General features: G+C 35.5%; 2 protein-coding genes across 4 annotated transcripts in view; one reads left to right on the forward strand and one right to left on the reverse strand.

Moving 5' to 3' along the window:
• LOC132700175 (calpain-9-like) overlaps positions 1-19668 on the forward strand; it is a 119912-nt gene extending 100244 nt beyond the window's left edge. For all 3 annotated transcript variants that reach the window (XM_060667342.1, XM_060667343.1, XM_060667344.1), the window contains 11 exons: positions 13295-13435; positions 13496-13670; positions 15536-15780; positions 15832-16004; positions 18198-18403; positions 18457-18614; positions 18665-18740; positions 18793-19017; positions 19068-19263; positions 19319-19374; positions 19432-19668. In XM_060667342.1, coding sequence (XP_060523325.1) covers positions 13295-13435; positions 13496-13670; positions 15536-15780; positions 15832-16004; positions 18198-18403; positions 18457-18614; positions 18665-18740; positions 18793-19017; positions 19068-19263; positions 19319-19374; positions 19432-19458 — 1678 coding nt within the window. In that variant the 3' untranslated portion in view covers positions 19459-19668. The remainder of the gene's footprint in view (positions 1-13294; positions 13436-13495; positions 13671-15535; positions 15781-15831; positions 16005-18197; positions 18404-18456; positions 18615-18664; positions 18741-18792; positions 19018-19067; positions 19264-19318; positions 19375-19431) is intronic.
• Positions 19669-20123: 455 nt separating this feature from the next.
• LOC132700174 (toll-like receptor 2) lies at positions 20124-24110 on the reverse strand. Its single transcript, XM_060667341.1, has 2 exons — positions 23946-24110; positions 20124-22858 (listed from the first exon to the last, which is right to left on the reverse strand). Exon 2 carries the CDS (start codon positions 22824-22826, stop codon positions 20295-20297), a length of 2532 nt encoding a protein of 843 aa, XP_060523324.1. The 5' UTR covers positions 22827-22858; positions 23946-24110; the 3' UTR covers positions 20124-20294.
• Between the last annotated feature and the right edge of the window lie 176 nt (positions 24111-24286).

The raw sequence follows: 24286 nt of genomic DNA on the forward strand, positions 1-24286 counted from the left end.
ATCGAAAAAGACGCTAGAATAGCATTGGATTCATATTCACGCGATTGCTACACTCTCAGTTCTAAATTCCACCACATGAAAGTTGCCAGTTTAGAATCCATTTGGTGGATAGATAGTATTATCCATCGTTATGACACGCCGCTGACGTATGAATAAGCTGAATATAAGAGAGAAACAATATGACGGACTTTATCAGTTATAATACTTAAATATTTTTAATAATAATTCAATGAAATTCTCATCACAAGCATTTTTTTAATGCTATTCTCAGCGCTGATGTGGACAACGAGAGACCAATGCAAAACTAGCAGGCTATTGCAGTAAACATAGCCATAGCCCATTTGAAACCTCGCTCGTTTAGTATAAATTAATTGACTTTCAGGATCAAATTCATTAAATAAAATTGCATGTAAAGATCCGCAGAGATATCGAGCATTCCTTAATTTACCCGTTCCAATTTCCATTCGTATTCATTATAATAGAGCAAACCGCCTTCAATAAATCCCGGTAATCCATTACACGAGTTTTAGATAAATTAAAGGTGGTCTTTTGCGTCCGATTTAATGCCTAATCCGGACCTGCTTCATGCAACGGCCATTTAATTAGATTTATTGGGTATTTGTGTTTGATAAAAGGTAACCAAAGACCGAAGACTGACTATGTGTGTGTGTGTGTGTGTGTGCCTCCGCGCGCGCGCGTTGGTGTGCCTGGATTGGCAGGAATAAACCCCAACTATATAGCCGCAACCATTAAATAATTAATATATTTTGGCAACAAAATGCACTATCAATCAATCGATAAGTTATGGGTATTGGTAGTAGGGATTTTTCATATAGTATAATCTTTAACAAACCAATATTTAAACATTAATATTCAACGAATATACATAATTCAAATTAAATAACATTTATTTTCGATTAGGCCCCAATTAAAACAATAGTATATTATGCAACAAGCGCGGTAAACGGCATTTGACTCACGAGTTTATTTTACTCGAGCGGAGCGAGTATTTAATAAACGAGTGAGTTAAAAAGTTTACCGAACGTGTTGCATATTATACTTTTTCTACGACCGTTAGTTTTTGGGTACATTTTCGCAAAACACGAATACATTCACTGACATGACTGTCAGAATTGACAAACGTCAAAATTGAAAGCGTGGGAAATATCTCCGAAAAATCCGATTGCTCCCAAACCCGCGCGGTAAAATCTCGGAAATGTCCGAAGTGGCTCGGATTCGTGGAAAACGAAACTGACGTGATAAAGCGACGCTTCCCGCACGCTAGATCGGTGCGTAATTATGTATTTTACAGACGGGAGTAGAAAAAAAAAGAAATAGACATGTACCTACCTAATATAAAACAAAAAATATTGTAATAAACTGTTATTTTTTATTGCTTATTCAAAAAAGTAATTATATTGCAAATAAAAATCTATCTGAAAATAGTATATCTTGCGCATGCTTAATTGGTGCATAATTAGGTATTAGCAATCAGAAAAATCTATAACAAAAATTTTAAATATAAATTTTAAGTTTGAATTTTAATTTTGAAATGCTACTTTCTTTTACAATTTTAATCGGAAGCAAAATTTGAAGTGTGAAACTACTAATTTGACATTTTATAAAAACTTCTAAAACTTCGAAATTGTATCGCCATGATAATCAAATAAAAAACATGCTTAATAAGGCAAAAAAGTGAAAATTATTCAAATTCAAGTCAGCATTAACCGACTTTCATTATTTAAAGCTAAATTTGTGAAGTTTTGGGGGCTGTTAAAGTGGTTTGAACGGAAAAACAGTCAACGAAAGCGGTTGGCCGCTCACAAAAACAATGGTAGATTGCCTGACCTGGAAAATATATTATTTAAATAATATGCCAGTGTAGATAATATTAACTTTTAACGATTATAATATTGCCATTATTATAACACCGCTTTATTGGAATTCCAGGAATATTCGAGTTTAATTAACACTCAAAGGCATTAGTGGAAAAAGTTCAGTGAAAATAAGTCCATAATAAAAGACATAATGCTGATAATTAGGGCCTGATAAGTCGCCACGTAGGATAGATACTGTTCATAAAACATTACGTGGCAGAATGCATTGTTGCGATGAAACCATTCGCGACTATTTTGTAATTAATAAAAAACTAATTGATCTTTCTTGAATTTTATAATTGGCGTTCGTGCGGTGAATTCGTGTTACTTCGTTTACTTTAATTCGAGGCAAAGGATACAGTCTGGAAGTGTATAATGAATCATTCAGCAATCCTATTTTTTTTGAGCGGTGGCGAGTATCTTGAAAGGGAGATAATGTTGGTTTTTTTTCATCTATTATCGTAATAATTTAATTAATGCTAATATTACTAGTTAAATCTCCCGTTCTAGAGATTGAATTTTGTTTGGTCCTCTAGGGCAATCCGATATAAAAATTGAACATAATCGACCTGAGATCCTAATTTAATTTAACAAAAAAGGGAATATTCATTGTCGATGTAAAGCGACATAATGCGCTGCCGTGTGCAAGAAGTTAGCTTGTGCTAATTATAGTTGATTGATCATGTATTGCAAATTTTCATTTAAACTTTTCTTGATCGTGTTCTTTCCTGAATATTGCGTTCATTTTTTAAATCTAAAGCTTAATGCTGAAACAGCGCCATCTTAACATAAACCGAACTATTAGCAAATCGGCTCTGCACTACGTGTGAGGTTCACGACTGACTTTTATTTGGTCCTCTGAAGCAATCCAATATAAAAGTTGAACACAATTTACCTGAGATCTTAATATAATTTAACAAAAAAGGGAAATATTTATTGGCGATGTAAAGCGGCTAATGGGCTGCCGAAAATCTATAAGCCACAGAGATATTTTAAAGTAAATAATTTTGTCCAAGAACTTAGCATGTGCTAATCATTGTTGAATATATGCGCAATTTTCTAATAAATTCTCACAAGAATTGATCAAGTATTGTAAATTTCCATTTAAACTTTTCTTGATCGTGATCTTTCCTGAATGTTGCGTTCATTTTTTAAATCTAAAGTTAACTGCTGAAACAGCGCCATCTGAACCTAAACCGACCTATTAGCAAATCGCCTGCGCACTGGTTACAATTAAATTGGGAGTAGATTTGCATTAAACATTATTTTATTTTATAAGCCCCATCATTGGTTTTTAGGTAAATCTTTGCAAAACAAACTCCAAATACCAAACATGTGACTAAATGTTCCGGAAACCTCCGAAGAATTCTAATTTGAAACTATTTCGATTTTATCGTTTTACCATAATTTATCACTCGATAATCAAATAAACTTCGTAATATATACTTACTAATGTAAATGTAATCGAAAGGAAGTCGTAATTACAAAAGGGAAATGTTAAGAATACCAATGAAAAAGTATAAACCCGACTAATTATAGATTTAGATAAAATGCCGTAACATGTTTTATAAGGATGCCATTAGTCATGGAATTTACATCAAATACAAGAAACAAGGAGTGGGATCGAATACGAATTTGCCACCTATTATACACCCCAGGGACTCCGTCGCAGGAGACGCCGCAGAAAGAACAGGAAATAGAGTTCCACGATTTCATCGATTGACTTGGCATGAGTAGTATAGATTCCCAGTTCGGCGTGTATTGGTTTCCATTTAATAGCCGCTCGGAGCATTATTTTTAACGCCTACCAAAGATCCTCTGAAACAATGCGCTCGTCGGCATTGTTTTCCATTCAAAATGGGATGTACGATCTTTTACACCCACCGAATGGACCACTCTAGTCCCAGAGCAAAAGTGCTTGTTCTATAAGTAAAGAAATCTTTCGCGTCGAGCCGACTTAAGATTTAAATTTGAAGACAGTTAGTTAAGTTTTTATATAAAATTCATAACCTAGCAATAAACTAAAGATACACATCTTAAGTTCCAAGATAATTGGGTGAAATGGTTAAATGCAGTTTAATGGACGGAACAGCGTGAAATAAACAAAACCCAAACTAACCATAACTACGCTTGGGATAATATAGCAGCAGTTAAGCACATTTAACTTCGGTGTTACAAAAAAGTAAACATTTAATATTTATATTATATATTTTTTATCTCTAAGGACAAAGACAGGCCAAAGAATTTAGCAAAAACCCAACGACACTGACGGGACACTCTCCGTGATTCGAAATTGTGGAACCTAATTTGAGAGCAGAACCTAGATAAAGGTCTACGAATATGAAGGAGTTTAAATTTAAGTGGAAAGTCAAACTTTTCGTTGTTTCGTTATCAGTCATCAGAATTATTATTCTTACATTTTTAGTTAAGCACGTTATGCTTAATTAATATATTTTTTTGTTAAATTTGAATGGTGTATAAAGCTACTTATAAGAAATAGAAATAGAAAGCGTATTTATGAATTTCGAATTTTTTGGCAACCAGCACTGTCACTTTGGTTCAATGTCAATTTACACAGACAAGTTTTGAAAGACAATTTTTAGGACAAGGGTGACTTAGCATAGTTTAAGTTAAGTTTAATTTATTGATATTTGGCATAAATGTATTCCGATTGTTGTGTTTTTAAAACGTAACACTCAATTGCGCACTAACGTAGAAATATTTAGCTCGAAGATGTTTCATAACAAGCTACACTTTACATTTGAGGCTTCGCTTAAAAGAACTTGTGTTTCCTATTGCGAGCCGATATCCTGGATACGTTATAAGTTGTCTCGCGAGACTCGAAATCAAAAAAATTAAACTGCTTCAGGCGTTTCAATCACAATGAATGCATTAACTTCAAACATAGAAAAATCGCATTGAATTATGCTTCCTATTCGCCAGATAGGATGGGCTTCGCTGCGATTTTTAATGTCGATTACAACAAATGCGATATATACACAATTTTTCATCATGGGTTTTCATGAGCCGGAGAGATAGAATCTAACCTTTCTGTGAGGAATTATTGTAAAGGTTTGAAATACACTGTGGGAAGCTTAACATTTTTGCATGGTGCTGGAAAAAAATTTCATGCGTATACATATACTAAATTGAATTCAAATTTGTACTCTTAGGTATTTTTTAATTTTTCGGCGGCCCTGCCTTTTTTGTTTATGTATTTCAATTTTGACCAAAAATAAAAGACATTTTGACTTAGTATTTAATATAATAATAATAACACGCCTTATTTATTATTAAAATAACCACTGAAAAGTTTACAAAAACCTAGGTATGATAAATGTTTTCAAGTATTTGTAGCATGTTCAGACAAACTTTTTTTTAGTTTTTTTTTTTCAGTTATTCGTGTTTATTTCAACCAGTAACACAAATTTTTCAGCAATAATAACTCATATTCGGTTGAAGTAATTAAAGTAAATAAAAAAAATAAAATTTTGGGAGAAAATTAACATCTCGAAATTCGGTAAAACAATCAGAAAAGGCTCAATTTTTTTTTGTTTCGCAATTTATTTAAAATACACCTCCATGTACGCTAGAAAAATATACGTTTACCGAATATCGAATAAAACGGGGTCCTGGTATACCGAAATCTGCCACTAAATTAACTTTGGTTTTGCAGATGTGGAGATCTGCAAATTCACAATTTTCGGTTACTGTTATTCATATATCTCTAAGGAGTCTACAGGCGTCTTGCTCTCCATTCGGATCTGTCTTCTCATGATCCTTCTCCCAACTGTTTTCCTTGCATTGACTCTTCTATTTGATCTTTTGATGATCTTCTTGGCGGCCCTTTTTTTCTTCTTCCATCGGTTCCACGCTCTTCCAACATGTCCGTACCATAGGAAGCTTTTGGTTTCTATGTGATGTATTACATCGTTTTGCACACCCATTCTTCTTTTGATTTCCTCGTTTGTAACTCGATCTCTTCTAGTGAGTCCACAGCATCTTCTCCATCATTTCGGTCGCTAGGATTTTCCTTTTATTGTTGTTATTTATTACCATATCTCTGGTGTATATATCATACTCTTTACAATCGTATCGTATATTATCGTTTTCATTTTTCTTGTTCTTGTCCCATATAACTGAATGGAGTCGTTGTATACATGATCGTCTCTGCCAAAGCCTATTCATTATTTCTTCCTCTGAAGTACATTTTTAGACAGTGTAAATCCCCAATATCTGAAGCTGTTCTATTGGTAAAATGACTGCATTCTCTTCCGTCGTTGTCATACACATTGTCTTCGTCACGTTTATTTCCAATTCTACCTTCTCATATTCTTCCTTTAACTTCCTGACCATGTACCCTTTATCTTGGGTTATCACTACCTGGCCATCCGCGAAACAAAGTGTGTAACAGTATTAATTCCCATTCCTTCCCATTTACGTTTCCAGGGTTTCGAGGCATGTTCCAGAAATATTTTGAAAAGTGTTGGTGAAGTTGGGCATCCTTATCTCAGTCCTTTTGACGTTGTGAAATTACTATGCTGTTGCCTACTTTTATGTGTATATTGTTGTTTTTATACCAGTTTTTCGTCGCTATGATTAGTGTTGTTGGTATATCTAATTTTGCAATAGCCTTCCATAGATCTATTCTATACACCGTGTCCTTGGCTTTTTTCAAGTCAATGAATACTAGGTATACTGGTCTGTTCTTTGTCTTTTTCTTCTCAATTAGTTGTTGAATTGTATATATATGATCTACCAATGATCTCCCTGCTGTAAAACCTGCTCGTTCTTCTTCGATTTTTCCGTCTCAGCTCTGTTAAAATTTGTTCCTTAGTATTCTGCCGTACAACTTTCCCATAATTGCTGTGACACACTCTTCGATCCTCCTTTTTAAACAATGATGTTAATTGAGTTTCCTTCCACACAAGACATATTCATATTCAACCATCATAAAAAACTTGAATATTTAAACTATTAAACTTTCAGGGAAAAATGTATATCTACAATTATTAAAGATAGATTATTAATAGAAGAGCTCACGCCGTTCGTCATATAAACTCTTTATCGTACGGGCTTTTGACAACGAGGTGTTAAAGTTGCGACGACTCTGTTTAAACGTTTTGTAAACATCGTTACTGCAATTAGAAAATTGATTTATGGCTGTCTGCTGCGTAGAAGACGATTGTATCAATCCCACGCTAATGTAATTTGATGTCGGCACCAAAGCGTATTGAAAACGATGCCGGCTTTACTATCCTATACTATAAAATATTGCTATGATGCAACAAATTTCACGTAATAAAGAGCCAGTGTGGCACAAAAGACTCGCTCGGATCGCCTCTCAAAAAACCCATTACCTTCCTATTTATGGACGGTGTACGTTATTAACCAATCAGCTGCAGTTGCGTTTGCATGCGTTATTTTGACATGAAATGAGCTAACAATTACATATTAAAATCATCAACGAGCACAATAGGTATCGGGTCGTCCACTCAAAATCCAAAAACTGGTTGCCGCTCATGAGGTTTTCGAAAAAAAAATTTCAAAATTTCTGAGGACGATTATCATGTTCACCATAAATACGCAGATACCACTTCCGATTTAACCGTTTAATCGGATGTATCTTTTTTATTTTAAATTTTTATTTAAAATTTATTTAAATTTCCTGAAGAAAGCACAAACTTGCACCTTGCGCCAGATTGTCGCGCGATTAAAACTGTCCGATCTGTCAGCGGACATGTTAGTTGTTGAATGCCCAAGGTGATTGGTTACAAACGAGATTTTAAATCTCGCCCATCCACAGATTGAATTGTCCCTCCCAACAAAATTTTCATAGTTCAAATTTTATTTGTACCGGGTGGCCCATTAACAAAGGACGCCGGCCATATCGCAGGAACCGTTGGTCCTACAACGTATATTATATATTTATAAGTTGAGGCCAAGAGAAAAAGCAGTAAATTATTTTCAGGTTCAGAAAATGACAGCTAGGGTGCGTAACGTCTACTGTAAAATAGAAAAAAAGGGTTGTTTTAAAAATATTCCAAATTAATATATATCAAAATTAGTTTTAACGTAATCTACTTTAGATAAGGAAACTTTTTTGTTTGAACTATTTTTTTCTATCTCAACAAATTAAGGGTTGGGGAAGGGTCAAATATTGATTTTGAAAAAGTTGAATAACTTTTTTTTGGCTAATCGGATTTTGACTAACTTAGTTTAGTTTATTAATCTGCCACCCGGTATATAAATAAAACCAAGAATAGGACAGTTCGAGACAACTCAATAGAACAACAATTCTACAGTCAAAATCTCTGCCAAAATCTAACCTTTAATCTTCATTGTGTAAAGAATATTTATTTATTTTTGCATACTACACATTGCTTATAACGATTCTTTCAGAACTTATATTCAGTAAGTGAAAATTGACCATCTTTTATCCAATTAAGAGATCTATAGGAAATATACTCTTTATTTACTTTAACCACGTCACTTTTTTTACCTAATCGTTGCTTAAAAAAAGAAGTTTAAATCTCATTACTACGTCATTATTAATTTCCTATATCTACATTGCCATAAAATCTCCACTAATTATCTCCAACATCTCCTTAAATTACCTAATATTACATTAATGACCACTGCAACTAATGACAACATATTTTCCCTAAAATGTCCACCTATTATAATGATTGTCTACAGTAAATTGAAACATGTCGTTTTCGAAACTATGAAAACCTAACTATTATTACATTTTCTCGAAAAACCTCTCTTCTTTTGTTCCAGCGTATTCGTTTTGTTTGGTGATTGGTACGATATACCACAAGTTCAAAATAACTATTTTTTTAGTTGTTTGACATTTTGTTCAAAAACTGTACGAGGGAATCAGTCCGAGTTCACTCGGTATATAAACGACATACAACGCCGTCAATAAGAGGTTAATTAAATTTACCGAAAGAACGGCACTAAATTTGTTAAAGTCGATTAGGCCTGAAAGTGCCATAAAACATTTTTAACTTCATTCATTTTATCGCAAGTGGAGACGAGTACAACGTTCAATAAATAACACTCGGATTTCTTCTTTCTCACGTGCGTTATCTTTTACTTTTGTAATGTCATTATAATGAGGCAATTAGCGGATCATTTATTTTTACGTCGGCAACTAGACGCGGGCGTTTAGGTGATAAGGGCATTTCTTGTATTTTATTCGGAGTATAGGAGTTTGTTCTCTAAGCCTTCTAAACCAAAGGAGCATCTCCTGGTTTATCAAAATAACCTTTTTCAAATCCTGAATTATGCTAACTGAACGTGTTCGAATATGTGTCCTTCAGGTTGTATAAAAAGGAGGCCCAAAAATATTTATTCTAGTTATTACTGAAACATTGTAGGATACCTAAACGTTATTTAAACTACAAATACCTTTGGAACCTGTAAATATTTTTTTTTCATTTCTTTAATACATTTGTTTTTGTATAGAAATGACGTATACCAAATATTCCTATTCCTTTCAAACGACACTAAACGCACGGGAATGATAGTGACTTCATACCGCCGCTTTTCGAAGGTTACGTCTACTTTTGGGTCGTGTAAAAGTATTGTATTTTATTTACGTATTTATGCTTAGTGTGCTGTACATGATAATAATGGAAGCAACACAAACACAATATTATAAATCGTGCCATAGTGTAACACTTTTTATTCGTCTATCAGAAAATAAAATCCGTCGTTTTTTCTTTAGAATATGTTCAGGTGTCACTTTAGCCTTAACCATGCACTTTTAACTGTTCGCACTTGCACTCATCCTATATTGGTATTGGTATTGGTATTAAAGGGGGGCGCCCTCGGGGGCGTCCAAGCACTTAGGCCACCAGATGGGCCCGTTGTGCCCCCAGGCCGCTCTAGAGGGCGTCCAGAATGCCGCCCCTCCTGTAGAAGGTCAGCAACTCCTTTAGCCCAATACCGTGCACTGAGTCCGGATCGATCAGGGCCGTTCCGAAGACTCCCAATCTTGCCCATGTCAAAGCAGGGCATTCGGTGAGCAGATGATACGGGGTCTCCTCCCCTTCCATGCACCACCTACACTCCGGGTCGTCTCCAATGCCTAGCAAGCAAAGATGCCTCCTAAGCCTGCAATGTCCTGTGTAGGCCCCTGTTAGTGCTCTACACTCCCTTCTGGTCAGTCCAAGCAGCTCCCTGGTCCGAGGAAGGGCGGGCCCATCCATCATAAGCCTCGCCTGCCTCATTCCCGGAGCAACTCTCCAGCCCCCCGCGGCCCGGTCTCTCGCCCAGGCTTCGAGAGCTCCCCGCCTCACACACGGGGCGATCCCCAAGCGGGGCTCTGGCCCTATATGCCTATGCGAGGCGCCCTCCCTGGCTAAGGCGTCCGCTGCCTCATTGCCCCGGATACCGGTGTGACCCGGGACCCAGACCAACGTGACCTTTCTCTCCTCAGCCACCCTCCTCAGTACCCCTTTGCACTCCTTTATCAACAAGGAGCGCGTACGCACTGACTTCAGCGGACTCATCCTATTGTAGTATCCATAGGAATGACTTCTTGATCTATATAAAATAAAGAACACTTCAAGTTATTAATGCCAATATACTTTGGAATCAGTATTTAGGTTTCCACTAATTTAAAGAAATCCTTTTTTTTTTTAATGAATAATTTACAATTTATGTGATATACCATTTGAATTTTAAAAACTAGAAAACTTTAAGCTGATTACAACATTATATTGGTTAAAAACTAGTGGCTAAATTTTGTATGAACATACCTTTTAGCTTTAACACGGCCCACCTCAGCAAAAGAAAAACTTTCGGTGGTTTGTATGTAAGACGTCACCATGAACATATCCACTAAAGGTAAATTATCCGATTGATGGTTTTTAATACTAAACACAAGATAACAAAAGCAAGCGACAGGATCCAGACTACAAATAAAATTAAAATCACCAAGATGAACGAGTTGTCGTTCTCTAATGCAATTGACGGCACAAACGATCATAGCAAATGACAGCTCGTTTCAAATAGGATTTAAATTTTACAATTTTTAATTGCTTATATTTGTTATATAGAACTACGAAATTTTTTTTGCGAACTGTGGTTCTTTTAAAAGTGTAAGTGTAGTTCCCGATTAGCAATAGAATATTCGAAAAAAATCTTACACTTTCATGCTCTGAGGGTTTTGTTTTTAGAAAATATTGTAAACTAATTGAAAGTTAAATTTTGTCAGCAGTAAAATTAATGACCCAATGTTTCTCTAAAGGTAGACAAGGATTGATACTGCTGTTTCAAACTTCCATTGTTTTTCACTTGATATCGATTAGCGATACTTTCTAGCCGCAAGATCGTGTTGAAAAATGTTTTTAGACAATGGAAGTTCGCCAGAATTGACCATTTACCAAAGGAAGTTGTAATCTAAATTTTATTTAGGTGTCTTAAACCGTTCCAAAGATAGTGAAAATACAACGAATTTTTGATCTCGCTATTGGAGGAGACATTGTCGGACACATTGACCATTTATCCTAGACGTTGAAGGAACGCTTTTTTGAAACACGTGTTTAATAGTATATTATGCAACAAGTGTGGTAAACGGCATTTGACACACGAGTTTATTTGACACGGGCGAAACGAGTGTTTGATAAACGAGTGAGTTAAAAAGTTTACCGAACGTGTTGCATTCTATACTTTTTCTACGACCGTTAGTTTTTGGGTACATTTTCGCAAAACACGAATACATTCACTGACATGACTGTCAGAATCATCCGATTGCTCCCAAACCCGTGCGGTAAAATCCCGGAAATGTCCGAAGTGGCTCGGATTCGTGGGAAACGAAACTGACGTGGTAAAGCGACGCTTCCCGCACGCTAGTTCGGTGCGTAATTAAGTATTTTATAGACGGGAGTAGAAAAATTAATTTACGATCAAATTGATTGCATAGTCTGTTTCAATTTTCATCGTGTTGGCTTTCGATGGACCGTTCCGAATAAAACTTGTACGATGTTATTATCGATTATTATTGGGTAAAGCCATTAACAAAAAAATTATGTTTTTCTTGAGGTTGACCATTTGTGGCAGTGTTGAATAATTATTTTTACTGTGCTTTTCGAAAAAGTTATTTTACGAAAATATAACAATGTCGCGTGGAAATTATTTGTCGCTTGTATCGGTAGAGGACCTATTAAACAAGAAGCTTTAAAAGAAACCTGTCTACTTACAAAAACGCCAATATCGTCGGTAAGGAATATTATTAATAGTGAAGAATTGAATAAAAGAAATAAACGTAATGATTTTCAAACTCACCGTATAGATAATAGTGATCAGGACTTAATAAGAAGAAAAATATATTGTCTTGATCAAAGCGAAGTTGTTCCTACCTTGGATAAACTGAAAAAGAACCTAGAAGAAGACGAAACCAAAATAAATACAAGCCGTGCCACCTTCCATAGAGTGGTGTGTAAAACGGGATTTAAGTGCCGCACAATAGACAAAATGCAAGTAGTAATGAACTCAAATTACGCACTTGAGACAATAGTAGGCAACATCACCTTCAAATAAAGAAAAACGTATCAGTATAATCCGCGCTGGGTCGGAAGAGACCTTTTTTGAAAATTGGTTTCAAAACAATCTTTTAAAAAATATTCCCAATAACAGTATTATCGTCATGGATAACGCAAGCTACCACAGCCGTTTGCTCCGCATAGCACCAGCCTCATCAAGTTCGAAAAGTGTTACCTAGGAATATTTATATATATATATATATATATATATATATATATATATATATATATATATATATATATATATATATATATACATATATATATATATATATATATATATATATATATATATATATATATATATATATATATATATATATATATATATATATATATATATATATATATATATATATATATATATATATATATATATATATATATATATATATATTTATTTATTTATTTATTTATTTATTTATATAATATAACTTATATAATTGCGGGCAAAATCCAGCGCGATGAAGATTGAGACAGACTGTACCACTCTGTTCAGGTAACTGTCATTTAATATAACATAACCAATCATAATTCTAGAATTACATGCACTTTTGAGCTTCATCAAGTAACAGCAGAATTAGAGTGATTTGTTTTTTTGCGCACGGTTATATTTATTTTTAATATTTTATGTACTTTTCTAGCCGATTGACTTTTAGGAACAAATTCCACACATGTTAGAAGAATGAATATTTGCGTTTTCAGTAGTGGGGACTTATTTGCCAAGTTTCACTGTGTCTTTCTTATTTGTATTTCGTTAAAGAGTGTCAATTTGAACAATACAATTCATCACTTTATCGATTTTTTCCTTTCATTATCATTATTACAAATTTTTTACTGAGAAAGCGTTTGTTGTTTCAGATTTAGATTTTGGCATTTCGGTGAATGGAGGGAAATTGTCGTCGACGATAAACTACCAACGCACAAAGGAAGATTGGTCCATCTGCATTGCTCAAACACCACGGAATTCTGGGTGGCCCTCTTGGAAAAGGCGTACGCAAAGTAAAAACGCAGTAAAAGAGTTTTTCTGAGCCATATTCGAATATTTCCGAACAATTTTAGGTTTTATGGATCGTACGAGAATCTGGCTTCCGGATCGACCACGAAAGCACTGCAAGATTTAACTGGCGGTATCGTCCAGAGTTTCGGTTTGACCCACCAAGATAGATTTCTCACGTTTCAAGTCTTAAACAGCGCAGTTCCTAGATCTAGTCTACTAATAGCTACTATTACCCAAGTATGTTCTATTAGAAAATACCCTTACCTCCACCATACGTCAAGAATTGCGGTTTTCAAATTGTGTAATTTGGTTATGAGGGATAAATTGCGAGACGAATGTGATGTGCAATTCCCGACCAATATTAGGTAGATAATAGTTTAAATTGATGAACGATGGAATGAATTTGGCCGATGGTGTAAATTCTTGGATTGCAGTGTCAATGGGACAAAAACTACGTATAGGCGACATCAAACTTGCCTCAAGTAGTTAATTTATCTTCCTTAAACTATCCATTACGCAACGCTTTAATTCCTCGCACACCCTGAAGTGAAGATAGTTAGCTTCGTTTATTCGAAAATTTTGAATCGTCGTTCTTTAAATTAAATTTTCGACAATACCACCTTTGTATCTTGAAACGGGATAGAAAAAATATACCAGGGATATAATTTATGGTTGCACAACGCCCTCCATCTTCTAAGTCGCCAAAGGGTGGAACATTTTCCGCGCTTTAGCAAAATGTTTAACTAATCTTTAAAAATCATTGTGGGAAAATGTCGTGTTTTGAAACCTAAAGAAAAAAAAATTCCAGGAATAAACTTGATTGTTACAGAATAACCCTTCGCCAAATTTCAAACTAATCGGTAAAAATCAATGTGCCAATATACTTGCAACTTCAAAATACCAATGAGATAATAAAAGGGACAATGGTGACAATTCTAAAGGGCCAATGCCCAACTCTGCTGTAACTCCAATGGTGTCCGTTTTCACAGATTTGACAGTTTAATAGGAACAGAGGCTTCAGTAGTGTCTAAAATACGCAATTTTAGTTACCTGAAATTGTAACAAAATAATCAGTAAGAACTGTATAAAATGTTCGATTAATTGTAGTTATTCTTGAATTGTAGCCGTTTTTTTTTAAATAACAAAATATGTGCAGAAAGTTGAAAGTGGGTCTCATTTTGTTCAGAATTATCACAGGTAGAAACGCCCTAAAGTGAAAAATACCAGCTTAACCGGGACCTAATTAACTTTAATATTAGCTCTTCTAAGAAACCTATTAAGTATGTAAAAAAGTACTTCAGGGCAGTGTTTTACATTATTATAATTTTAAGTTTCTCTATAAATTCTCGAAATTTGTATATTAACAGGCAGCTAAAGTGAAATTTTTATTTATATTGCGAAAATCTTCTGAACAACTTTTCATATTTGAGTAAAAATTGGAATCAAATTTAATATTATGGCGACTTTAAATTGTAGGGGTAATTATATTATGAGTATGAAATATAGGGTCTTGGTTTTAAAAAATAATAAGATTTATAATGACAAACCTTTATTTGAAAGCCATATCTTAATATAATTTTAAAGTACTAGTTAGATGTATGTATTGTATGACTTTTATGTAGATATTGTGAGATACAAATATTACGACTACTTATGACTACTACAACCAAAATTTGATAACAATTATCTCTTTAAGTTATATATAACAACAGTATTAGCTTTTATATCCTCTTCTAAATTTTCAGAGTACAAGAACAGATAATTTCACAACAATCTTAGCTTTCACATCCTCTTAAAATTTCGAAAATACCAAAAAACGGGCAATTCCTGGGCGTGAAATCGATTCAAGCCGCACAGATTTGAAACCACTGTACCATACGCTACAATGTTGTACATCTCCTGACCGCACAGACCACGGTGTCGTTCGGAACTCAACAATGGAACGCATTAAAATGTTAATTACGTTCACGGAACCACGCGTGTAACCGAAGACCATTAAATCGTCATTAAAGCTGTAGATCACGGCGAACACGCTTAATACACGTGGACTTTTCAACCCAATTATGAAGGATAAAACTAACGAATTCTGATATTTTTCCTAGGAGAAAGATAACAAACGTCAGCTGCGGTTAAGGAACGGGTTAATAACCCAGCACGCTTACAGCGTGACAGGTTTGGCGAGGGTGAGGGGCTCCACTGGAGAAACACCACTGGTGAGGCTAAGAAACCCATGGGCGAGAGGAGAATGGACCGGACCTTGGAGCGAGCGATCCTGGGAGTGGGATGGTTTATCAACCCGGGACAAGGAATTACTTAGCGTTAGGGTGGCGAACGACGGGGAGTTCTGGTACTAACTTGACTAGAGTATTGTATCGTTTTAAGGTAGTAATGCTTTTAGGATGTCTTTTGAGGATTTTGCCCGTCATTTCACCCAACTTGACTTGGTCCACATCGGACCCGACGATTGGATGATGGAAGGAGCGTTGCACTCCAAACAGCCTTGGAGGGCTGTTTTGGCAAGGAGGAGGTGGCGAGCGGGGTATAACGCTGGAGGAGGACCATCGTATACGGGCAAGTATTCCTTTTCCGGCATGCTAGATGGAATTGAAGAAGACGTTTTGGGCTCATCCAATCGAATGTTCGACTCTAAATACCTTATTATAATCCCAGTTGATGATCTGCGCAGGAACCAGAGTTTGAGGGTGTTCGCCATCGACGTTTTAGAACGCTGAATTATAATTAACCCCGAAATGAAACACACTTTGCTCATTTAAATTTCAGCATAGACTAACTTTATTACTTTATCGTTACCTTTGAAAAAAACGACATTTTACACACTGGTATAATTCACAAACATGCCAACAGATGGCGCTGCAAATTTTATTTTTGGGCTTATTAAATAACCGCTATTAGGGCTTTCCTCCCAGACCGTTTTCATTGGTTTGGCGTTATTACATACTGCTTCGGACCTGTTCTGAGTCAGCATATATACAGTGTATATCATATCCTAACAGTATATTTTGACATCCCTTACGTGACCACTGTGATGGCGGCAAATTCGAAAATTTTGACCTTAAACCGTGAAAAATGGAGTTAGATAAAATCATAAAAAGTGTTAGAATAGCATTGCAGAGCTGAAATATTTTAGCAACAATTTTTAAGATTCATAAAAAAAAGAACCACGTATTTTCTCTTAGTAATCACTTCGTCGATCATTCTTGCCATAAAATTACCAAATAGTTCCAGAAATACCGGAATAATGTTTTTTAATACAAATTTTGAAATTAACATTTACATTTCCATTTTGCTGCTCAATGGTATCGATTTTTTTATTAATCAACGTTTTGTCTTTCAGTGAACACCAAATCTTTGTCTTTATAAAATTCTTCAATCCTACATCAGTCCTCGGACTCAGTTTGTAGAATTGAATTCTGCAAAATCCCAAACGACCCGCATCACATCTGAAATTCCTCAAGGGTCCCATTTGGGACCATTGTTATTTTCACTGTTTATCGCAGATGTCAGTAAATGTTTTCTTTTTGCTAAATCAGCATCATACGCAGATAATCAGAAATCATACGCGCCCGTGAAAAGTCTTAACGACTGTCATAAGTTTCAAGAAGATCTTGATCGTTTTTATGAATACTGTGTAAAAAATCGTCTATTTTTAAATATTGATAAATGTTACTGTCTTAAGTTCAGCAGGCGGATAAATGATATAAACTTTGACTACACATTCAATGGTGTAAAAATAAAAAAAGTAGAGCAGATTAGGGATCTTGGAATAACTATAGATGTAAAATTAAGTTTTGATATCCACATTGAGAATATATAAAAAAAGCTTATAAAAATTTAGGTTTTATATTAAGAGTTAGCAAGGAATTTCAGGATCACAAATCGCTTATTATTCTATACAATTCCTACGTTCGATCTCACCTTGACTATGGCGGTGTGATATGGAGTCCTCAGTATCATAAATATATAGACAGAATCGAGAGAATACAAAAAAAGTTTGTTTTCCATTTAAATTTTAGATTTAACCGTAACTTACTAACTCATTCGTATGAAGCTAGTCTTAATTTCTACCATATACTGAAGTTATCTGTTAGAAGAATTATCTCCAGTGCTATATTTTTGCATAATATTATTAATAGTAGGATTGACTGTCCTTTACTGTTAGAAAAACTATCCTTCAATGCCAGAGTCGTTATAACAAGAACTCCTTCATTATTTTACGTGCCTAGATTTAATACAAACTTAGGTAACAATTCCCCAATATCTCTTTTACATAGACATTACAATAATTATTTTTCGCACATTGACATCTTTGCGTTATCACTTAATTCGTTTCGAAATCAAGCAATTAGGGTTTTTCTAGAAATTTATTTTAATTTTTGATTTGTTTTCCTTATTTTTTCACATTTGTTTTTTGTAATTCGCGCACTTAATATACAGTGTTAGTTTTGGTTTAGTTTGGTAAGTTTGATTGTTATTATTTTTTTTTCTTCTGCTTATCGTAGATAAATAATGGTATAATTGTTAGTGTGTCCTTGTAAATTGTGAAGTTAGTTCTTCATGTTAGGGCACCTTTGTAATAAATAAATAAATAAATAAATAAATAAATTTTCAATTACGGATTGAATCTACTGTAGTTATATTGTGTTTTCTTTTTTTTCTTAAATATGCGCTAAGACTATTTTGGTTATTTTTAAATGATTCCAACTTTTGAACGCTACCGAGAACAACTTTTCATTTTTTTTTCAGACACGACGTCGATGAACCCCCAATTCCATGTCCAAATTCCTCGAACGTCCAGCAATAAATGTCACGTAGTGGTGTCAGTGACGCAATGTTATGAAACTTCTGTGATAGAAGCGAAAAAGAGAAAACCTCTTTTCGCGATTGGGTTCGCTGTTTACGAAGTGCCTCATTCCATGCAGAGACTAACACCGCACTTTGTGGGAGAGCAAGTAAGCAATCGCCTAGCTATACGTTTCCCAGGTAGTAAAGAAATCATTTTCAGAAACCACTAGATGTGACGAACCATTCGGTAGCGAGGGAAGTTGTGACGTTTTTTACCCTGCCTCCAGGTGATTATATAGTAGTGCCTCAAACCAATGTTCCGAATTTAGACGGAAAGTTCTTGCTTAGGATATTTACCGACGAACACAGTAACATTTGGTAAATATACACTTGCTTGCTTAGATTCGCTACTACCTTTACCCTTATAGGGAAGTCAACGAGGACAACATGATAATCAAAAACATCTCGTCGGAATTTATAGAGGACCCAACATCAACCTTGTTCGTAAGTAACCAGTTCAATCTGGCGATCTATATTGGAACCGTGTAATTTGCAGAAAGAAGGGAAATCACTCCTGTCCAAACTGTTGCTCAAATACCCGCCCGAAGTGGATGCTAGTCAATTGCAAAAAATATTAAAATCCAACTGGAAGCTGTACCTGTCGGAAAAGCCCAGCCTGGAACTGTGCAAAAGCCTGATAATGCTGAGAGACTACAACATCAGCGGAAGGATCAACTTGATTGATATTCCCTCGATGATGCATATGCTTCATTTTTGGAGGGTACGTTGTTCGTTGTTCACTTTACAATGGCTGACGTTTTCTTCTTTCAGTTAGCGTTCCAGAAATTTGAAAGAAGCCATAACTGCGGGAAAACATCGAGCTATAACTTGAGGTCACTTTTATGGGAAGCGGGATGCACGGTCAGCAACAAAGTATTAGAATGTTTGGTCCTTAGATTTGCGAGGAACAGAATCGTCACTACTGAAAATTACGTCATGGCTTTGGTCAGATTGCATCTGGCCCATGGTATGTCATAAGCCATCAAGGTTTTAACTTATATCAAAAATTTTACCATTTTCAGAGAGGTACCACAATTTAGATACTAAGATGAAAGGTAACCCCATCTCTTTGGAGGAAGTAAGACTTTTTGAACTATTATTTTCATATGTTACAGTTAACATTTTAACATTTCAGATGATTTTGATGACCATTTACTCCTAAGGCCACGAAATATGGTAGTATTGTTATTTTTTTTCTTTAATGCCAAAGATATTATGTTAAGTAAATTGTTTTCTAATTCTAATGTTATATTTTGTACAATATTTTTAAATAATTTATTTGAGACGTGCAATGTATGCCAGGTACCTACTTTTTATAATTGACAGAAAAATTACATTAATATATTCTTACAAATAAAATATTAAAGCAAAAGTTTGTTTTAGTAAGTCACCTTATTTAATAAAGTAAAATCCATGGACGACGCTAGAAACATTATTAAAGATGAGAAGGTAACACTATATAGTTGCTCTATCAAAATAGAGATAGGTAATTAAAATTAGAAAATCATTGTTCATGTCCATAAAAAAATATAGATACTCCTAAATAATAGGGCCCAATTAGCCACTGCATATTTCTTTTATATTTTAAATTATTCTCAATTGTAATGATGTCATATTAGCAGAAAAAACGTAGGTAAGTTCCCTGTTTTTGCGGCTACAGCTACTACAGCTGATTAAATTGATTGATTCATCAACTATGCCAACGTTTTGGCCCTGGATCCTGGACTTAAGACGTTGAAAAACATTTTATAAGAAATTGTAAAGCGCAATCTCTCATAGCAAAAACTTCAGTTTATTTTTAAACAACACCGCTAATTATCTAGACAATTAATTTAAATACAACTATAATTGCATTTACTTCATCATAAGACAAGAAATAAACTAGGCCTTTCACCATAGAGAAAACTGCACCCTGAATTATTTTCAAACCGATTTTTAACATAAAATTAATATGCACCACAAGTATTAAAAAAATGTAATTATTATACCAAACTAATTTCAAAATTTCGAGCGTAACTGGCATTCCAGGGGAACTCCTAAGGAGTTCCGCATCTTCTCGAAAAATAATTTTTGTCTGTTTTCTTCCGTGGACCATTCTAAATAGATCCTCGTCTTCAGTAAGTATTTCAGCAAGGGACTCATGTGACATTTACTGACCGCACTCAATTTTATCAAAACAAGAGAATCGTCGACGTAATCTCCATCCTCGCGTTCAGTGAACAACCGGTAGTACTCGGCAACGTGACTTTCCCACCTGCACCACTGCGACTGCGCGTAATTGTCACTGACGACGATCAGAGTTTTACGGCTCTGCGCCATACAAACTAACACGCACTCGGATATAAAGTTGCCTACCAGAAAGTCGCGTTCGTACACGCAGAGTTTGTAGAAAGGTTCTTGGTTTTCCAAAGTTTTCACCAGGTTCACCACAAAGTCTCTATCTTCGCTGCTGTATGAAACAAAAGCGTCGTACACGAAATCATCTTTAAACTCTTTTCCCCTTTTGGGTATTATCCTGCCTTTTCGGCTCAAGTAAAGTGTGGTAAGGAAAAGTAAGTACTTAATCTGCCACTTAAAGTAAAATACCGAGAATACGACACAAACTAAAATCACTACTCCGATACACGATGACAAAATCGTGACTAGTCCTGTTTTCTTACATTGCACCTCGCCACTGGTAATGTCCTGAAAATATTTCGCAACGGGTACGTTTTCCAGTGAGCTAGGGTAGGCGCAATTCACTTGGGGTTTAAATATCGATTGCAAATGGCTTAAATTTAAATCGGCAACTTCGAAGCAATTGCAAACAATGTTGTTGTGCTCCAAATTGATATTCCCCAGCTGCAAAAAATCCTGCAACATCTCTGATGTCAACGTAGATATGCGATTTTCCGACAAATTCAGTTGGGTCAGTTTCGAATTGTTCTGGAACAGTCGTTGTTGCCAGCGGCTGAAGAGATTACGTTGCAAGTTTAGTACTTTTAATTGAAACAAGGGTAGAAAGTCATTTGGTGATATGGTAACAAGGCCGTTGTGGTTCAACTCTAGTTGTTCGAGCGACAAGAGATTACGGAATGGATTGTTGACCGCCGGTATATACGAAAATCCGCAACCGCCCAGTCGAAGGACCTTTAGTTTGGTCAAGGTGTGAAAGACATCCGGAATTTCAGCACCGTGATTGATTGCGTTGTTTCTCAAGTCCAAAACCTCCAGATTCTCCAGTGGAACGAAACTTCCATGTTCTATATTGAACAAGGATGTGGTCTTTAGACCCAAGAACTTCAAGTTTTTCAACCCCGCAAAAGACCGGTTAAACAGATGCACTATAGTGTTATAGCCCAAGTTAAGGTAGATTAATTGAGTCATATTAATGAAATGGTCGTGTTTGAATAAAAAATACGAGCTGAACTCGGGCTCCTCAGAATTTTGCTGGATGTCTAGAAACAACAGTTGTTTAAGAAGGACGCCTTTCGGTACACTCACAAGCTTGTTCCCACTTAGCATCAGAATTTTAAGATTGGGTAGTGAAGCGAAGGCGTCGCTTGTTACATTCAACGCCAGGACTTCCCTCAAATCCAGCATTTCTATGTTGGGCATATACGGAAAAGATTCGTTCGTCAACTGTTCAAAATTGTTTCTCGCCAAGTTGAGTGCCGATATGTTCGATTTGGAGATGACGTTCATAATATTACGTGGAGGATGTTTCCTGTATCCCACGTAGAACAAGTTGAGCACTTTCAAATTTATTTTCGCTTCCAATGTGCGGTTCAGCAGAATTGATAGCGTCGAGCTGTTGATGCTGTTTTGGTGCAGCTGTAGAATTTCTAAGTTCTTTAACGGTAGCAGCGCGTCCGGATGAATGTGTTCGATCCTACACAATCCCAAGCTGATGTCTGTCAGTGAAGAATTTTTCATCTGGATGAAACCCGTCTTGTCTATACTTACAAACGTGTTGGAGTCGAGAACTAGCTTCGTTAAATTATGCAAATAATTAGGACGTAAGCTAGGCGTTACGTGGACTAGATTTTGGAAACCGTTTTTCATGAGAAGCAAGTTTTTCACCCCCGTCAATCCCGCGAAAGAATGTTGATGGAGATATTTCAGTTTCGTGTTGAACGAGATGGACAAATTAACCAAACTCGTCATATTCTCAAATGTGCACGGCAGAATGCTATTCAAAGCGGGATTACCCTCGAGTTGGAGTTCCGTCAAATGCGAAAGCTTGCTAAAATCACCGGGTTTAAAAACTTTTATAACAGTGTCCGTAATTCGGAGCATAGAGGGTTTGACTTCCACTGTTACGGGCAAGTTACTGCACGTGTCTCTACCAAAACAGACCACAAAGACTTCCGGCAGCTCTCGACAAAAGCAGCCAGTTTTGGTATCGCGTCCCATGTAAACGGTTTGTTGTTGGCGTGATGTTATCGGCACTGGTAATTTCGGGAAATATGTTGGACAGTAATCGCCTTCGCATGATTCGAAGCTGACCGAATGAGTTATAAAGAGGCCCAAAATAGATAGGAGCATCATGGTTCTGGTTTAGCGTTGACATGACTTCAAGGCTGCAACAAAAACGACAGTTTCAAACATGTGCGTTGAAGACAATTATTTCTTTATATATCTATATTAGTAAATAATGTTCAATAAACTGCTCTGGCACAAGTGGATACTTTTTAACAAAAAGGGACCCTGATGCTCAATCTTTACATCTGATCATCATTATTGTCATAAAAAGCTACTCGGGTATCCAAACGAAACAGCTGCAATGTCCAGGAACAAGTTACCTATGGATGGATGTTAGGTTTAAGTAGTACCTCTATTTACTAAGATGGTAAGACAACGTCCGGTATACCCATTCGCCACGGAAATCAGAGAAACGACCCTTGGAGCTGTTACAGGCGGTGAAAATGTTGAAGCAAAAGCTTAATGCTCAGCCCATTCTCAAGTACAGATACAAATATGAATATAAAATATATAAAAAGTTACTTATAACTGTAGAACTCAGAGTCAAAATTAGCGGAATAGGCTTATGGCACACGATATCAAAGAGGTGAAATATTATCTAATAAAATTGATAATTGCAAAAAAGTACTGAACTTTGTGCGCGAAAACAACAGGAATAATGGTGTTAGATGGCGATACAATTTTATATTCTGATATCGCAGCAACAAAGTTAGGAAAGAATCATCTAGAAAACTCAAGCCCAGAAGTAAACAGTGATAAAAGCATATCAACAAGATAGTCTAGTTGCTAGTGCTGTTGCTACAGAATACAATACATAAAGTTGTTAAGAATTAGGGAAAAAGAACGGCTCAAAAACAGAAGTCATAAAAATTATGTGTGAAGAAAAACAAAAAAAGTAAAAAATAAAAAATTGAAATTAAGCAGTCGTCAATACATCAACTGGAGTCGTTACCCCTCTAATACAAAGCAGTAATAATTTTGTTGGTGATTTTTCTCGTAAAACATCGGTTGGAAAAAATATCCAAAAATATACGTATTATATTATGAAGGTCAGTTGCTTTCACAAAGGTAAAATATAATTAGTATGTTTTCCCAGGCAGGTGTGCACTTACATGAATGCCGAAATCAAAAAGCGATCAAGCTAAATTTGATTTAAAACCTGAATTACGCACTATAGACACTTACCGTTCGCATCCAAATATCAAAAAGTAGGTATTCCACAACTCCGCAAATGCTGCACATTTACTGTCGAATGTTAAACACTTACACGTTTTCACTATTCTGCGAATTATTAAGTAAACAAATCTGGTCGTTTAGTTGCAGTTCTAGCAAATGATGAGAGCGAATATACGAGGCACGCTTAAAAAAAAAACAAACACATTTGTACTTCAATTTTTCAATAGAATAAGCTTTACACATAGTATAGGATATGAGTATGTATTACACTATCTAACGAGGATAATAAGGATTTTTGGTATATTATGCAACAAGATTTTAGTCACGAGTTTGATTTGGCACGAGCGTGT

Source organism: Cylas formicarius, unplaced genomic scaffold (assembly GCF_029955315.1).
Source record: "Cylas formicarius isolate icCylForm1 unplaced genomic scaffold, icCylForm1.1 PGA_scaffold_3__17_contigs__length_32017465, whole genome shotgun sequence".
In the NCBI taxonomy this organism is placed as follows: Eukaryota; Metazoa; Arthropoda; class Insecta; order Coleoptera; family Brentidae; genus Cylas; species Cylas formicarius.

What these genes read in the sequence shown, in the direction of transcription:
- LOC132700174 (XM_060667341.1), bottom strand. Translation starts at nt 22,826, where the DNA reads ATGATGCTCCTATCTATTTTGGGCCTCTTTATAACTCATTCGGTCAGC.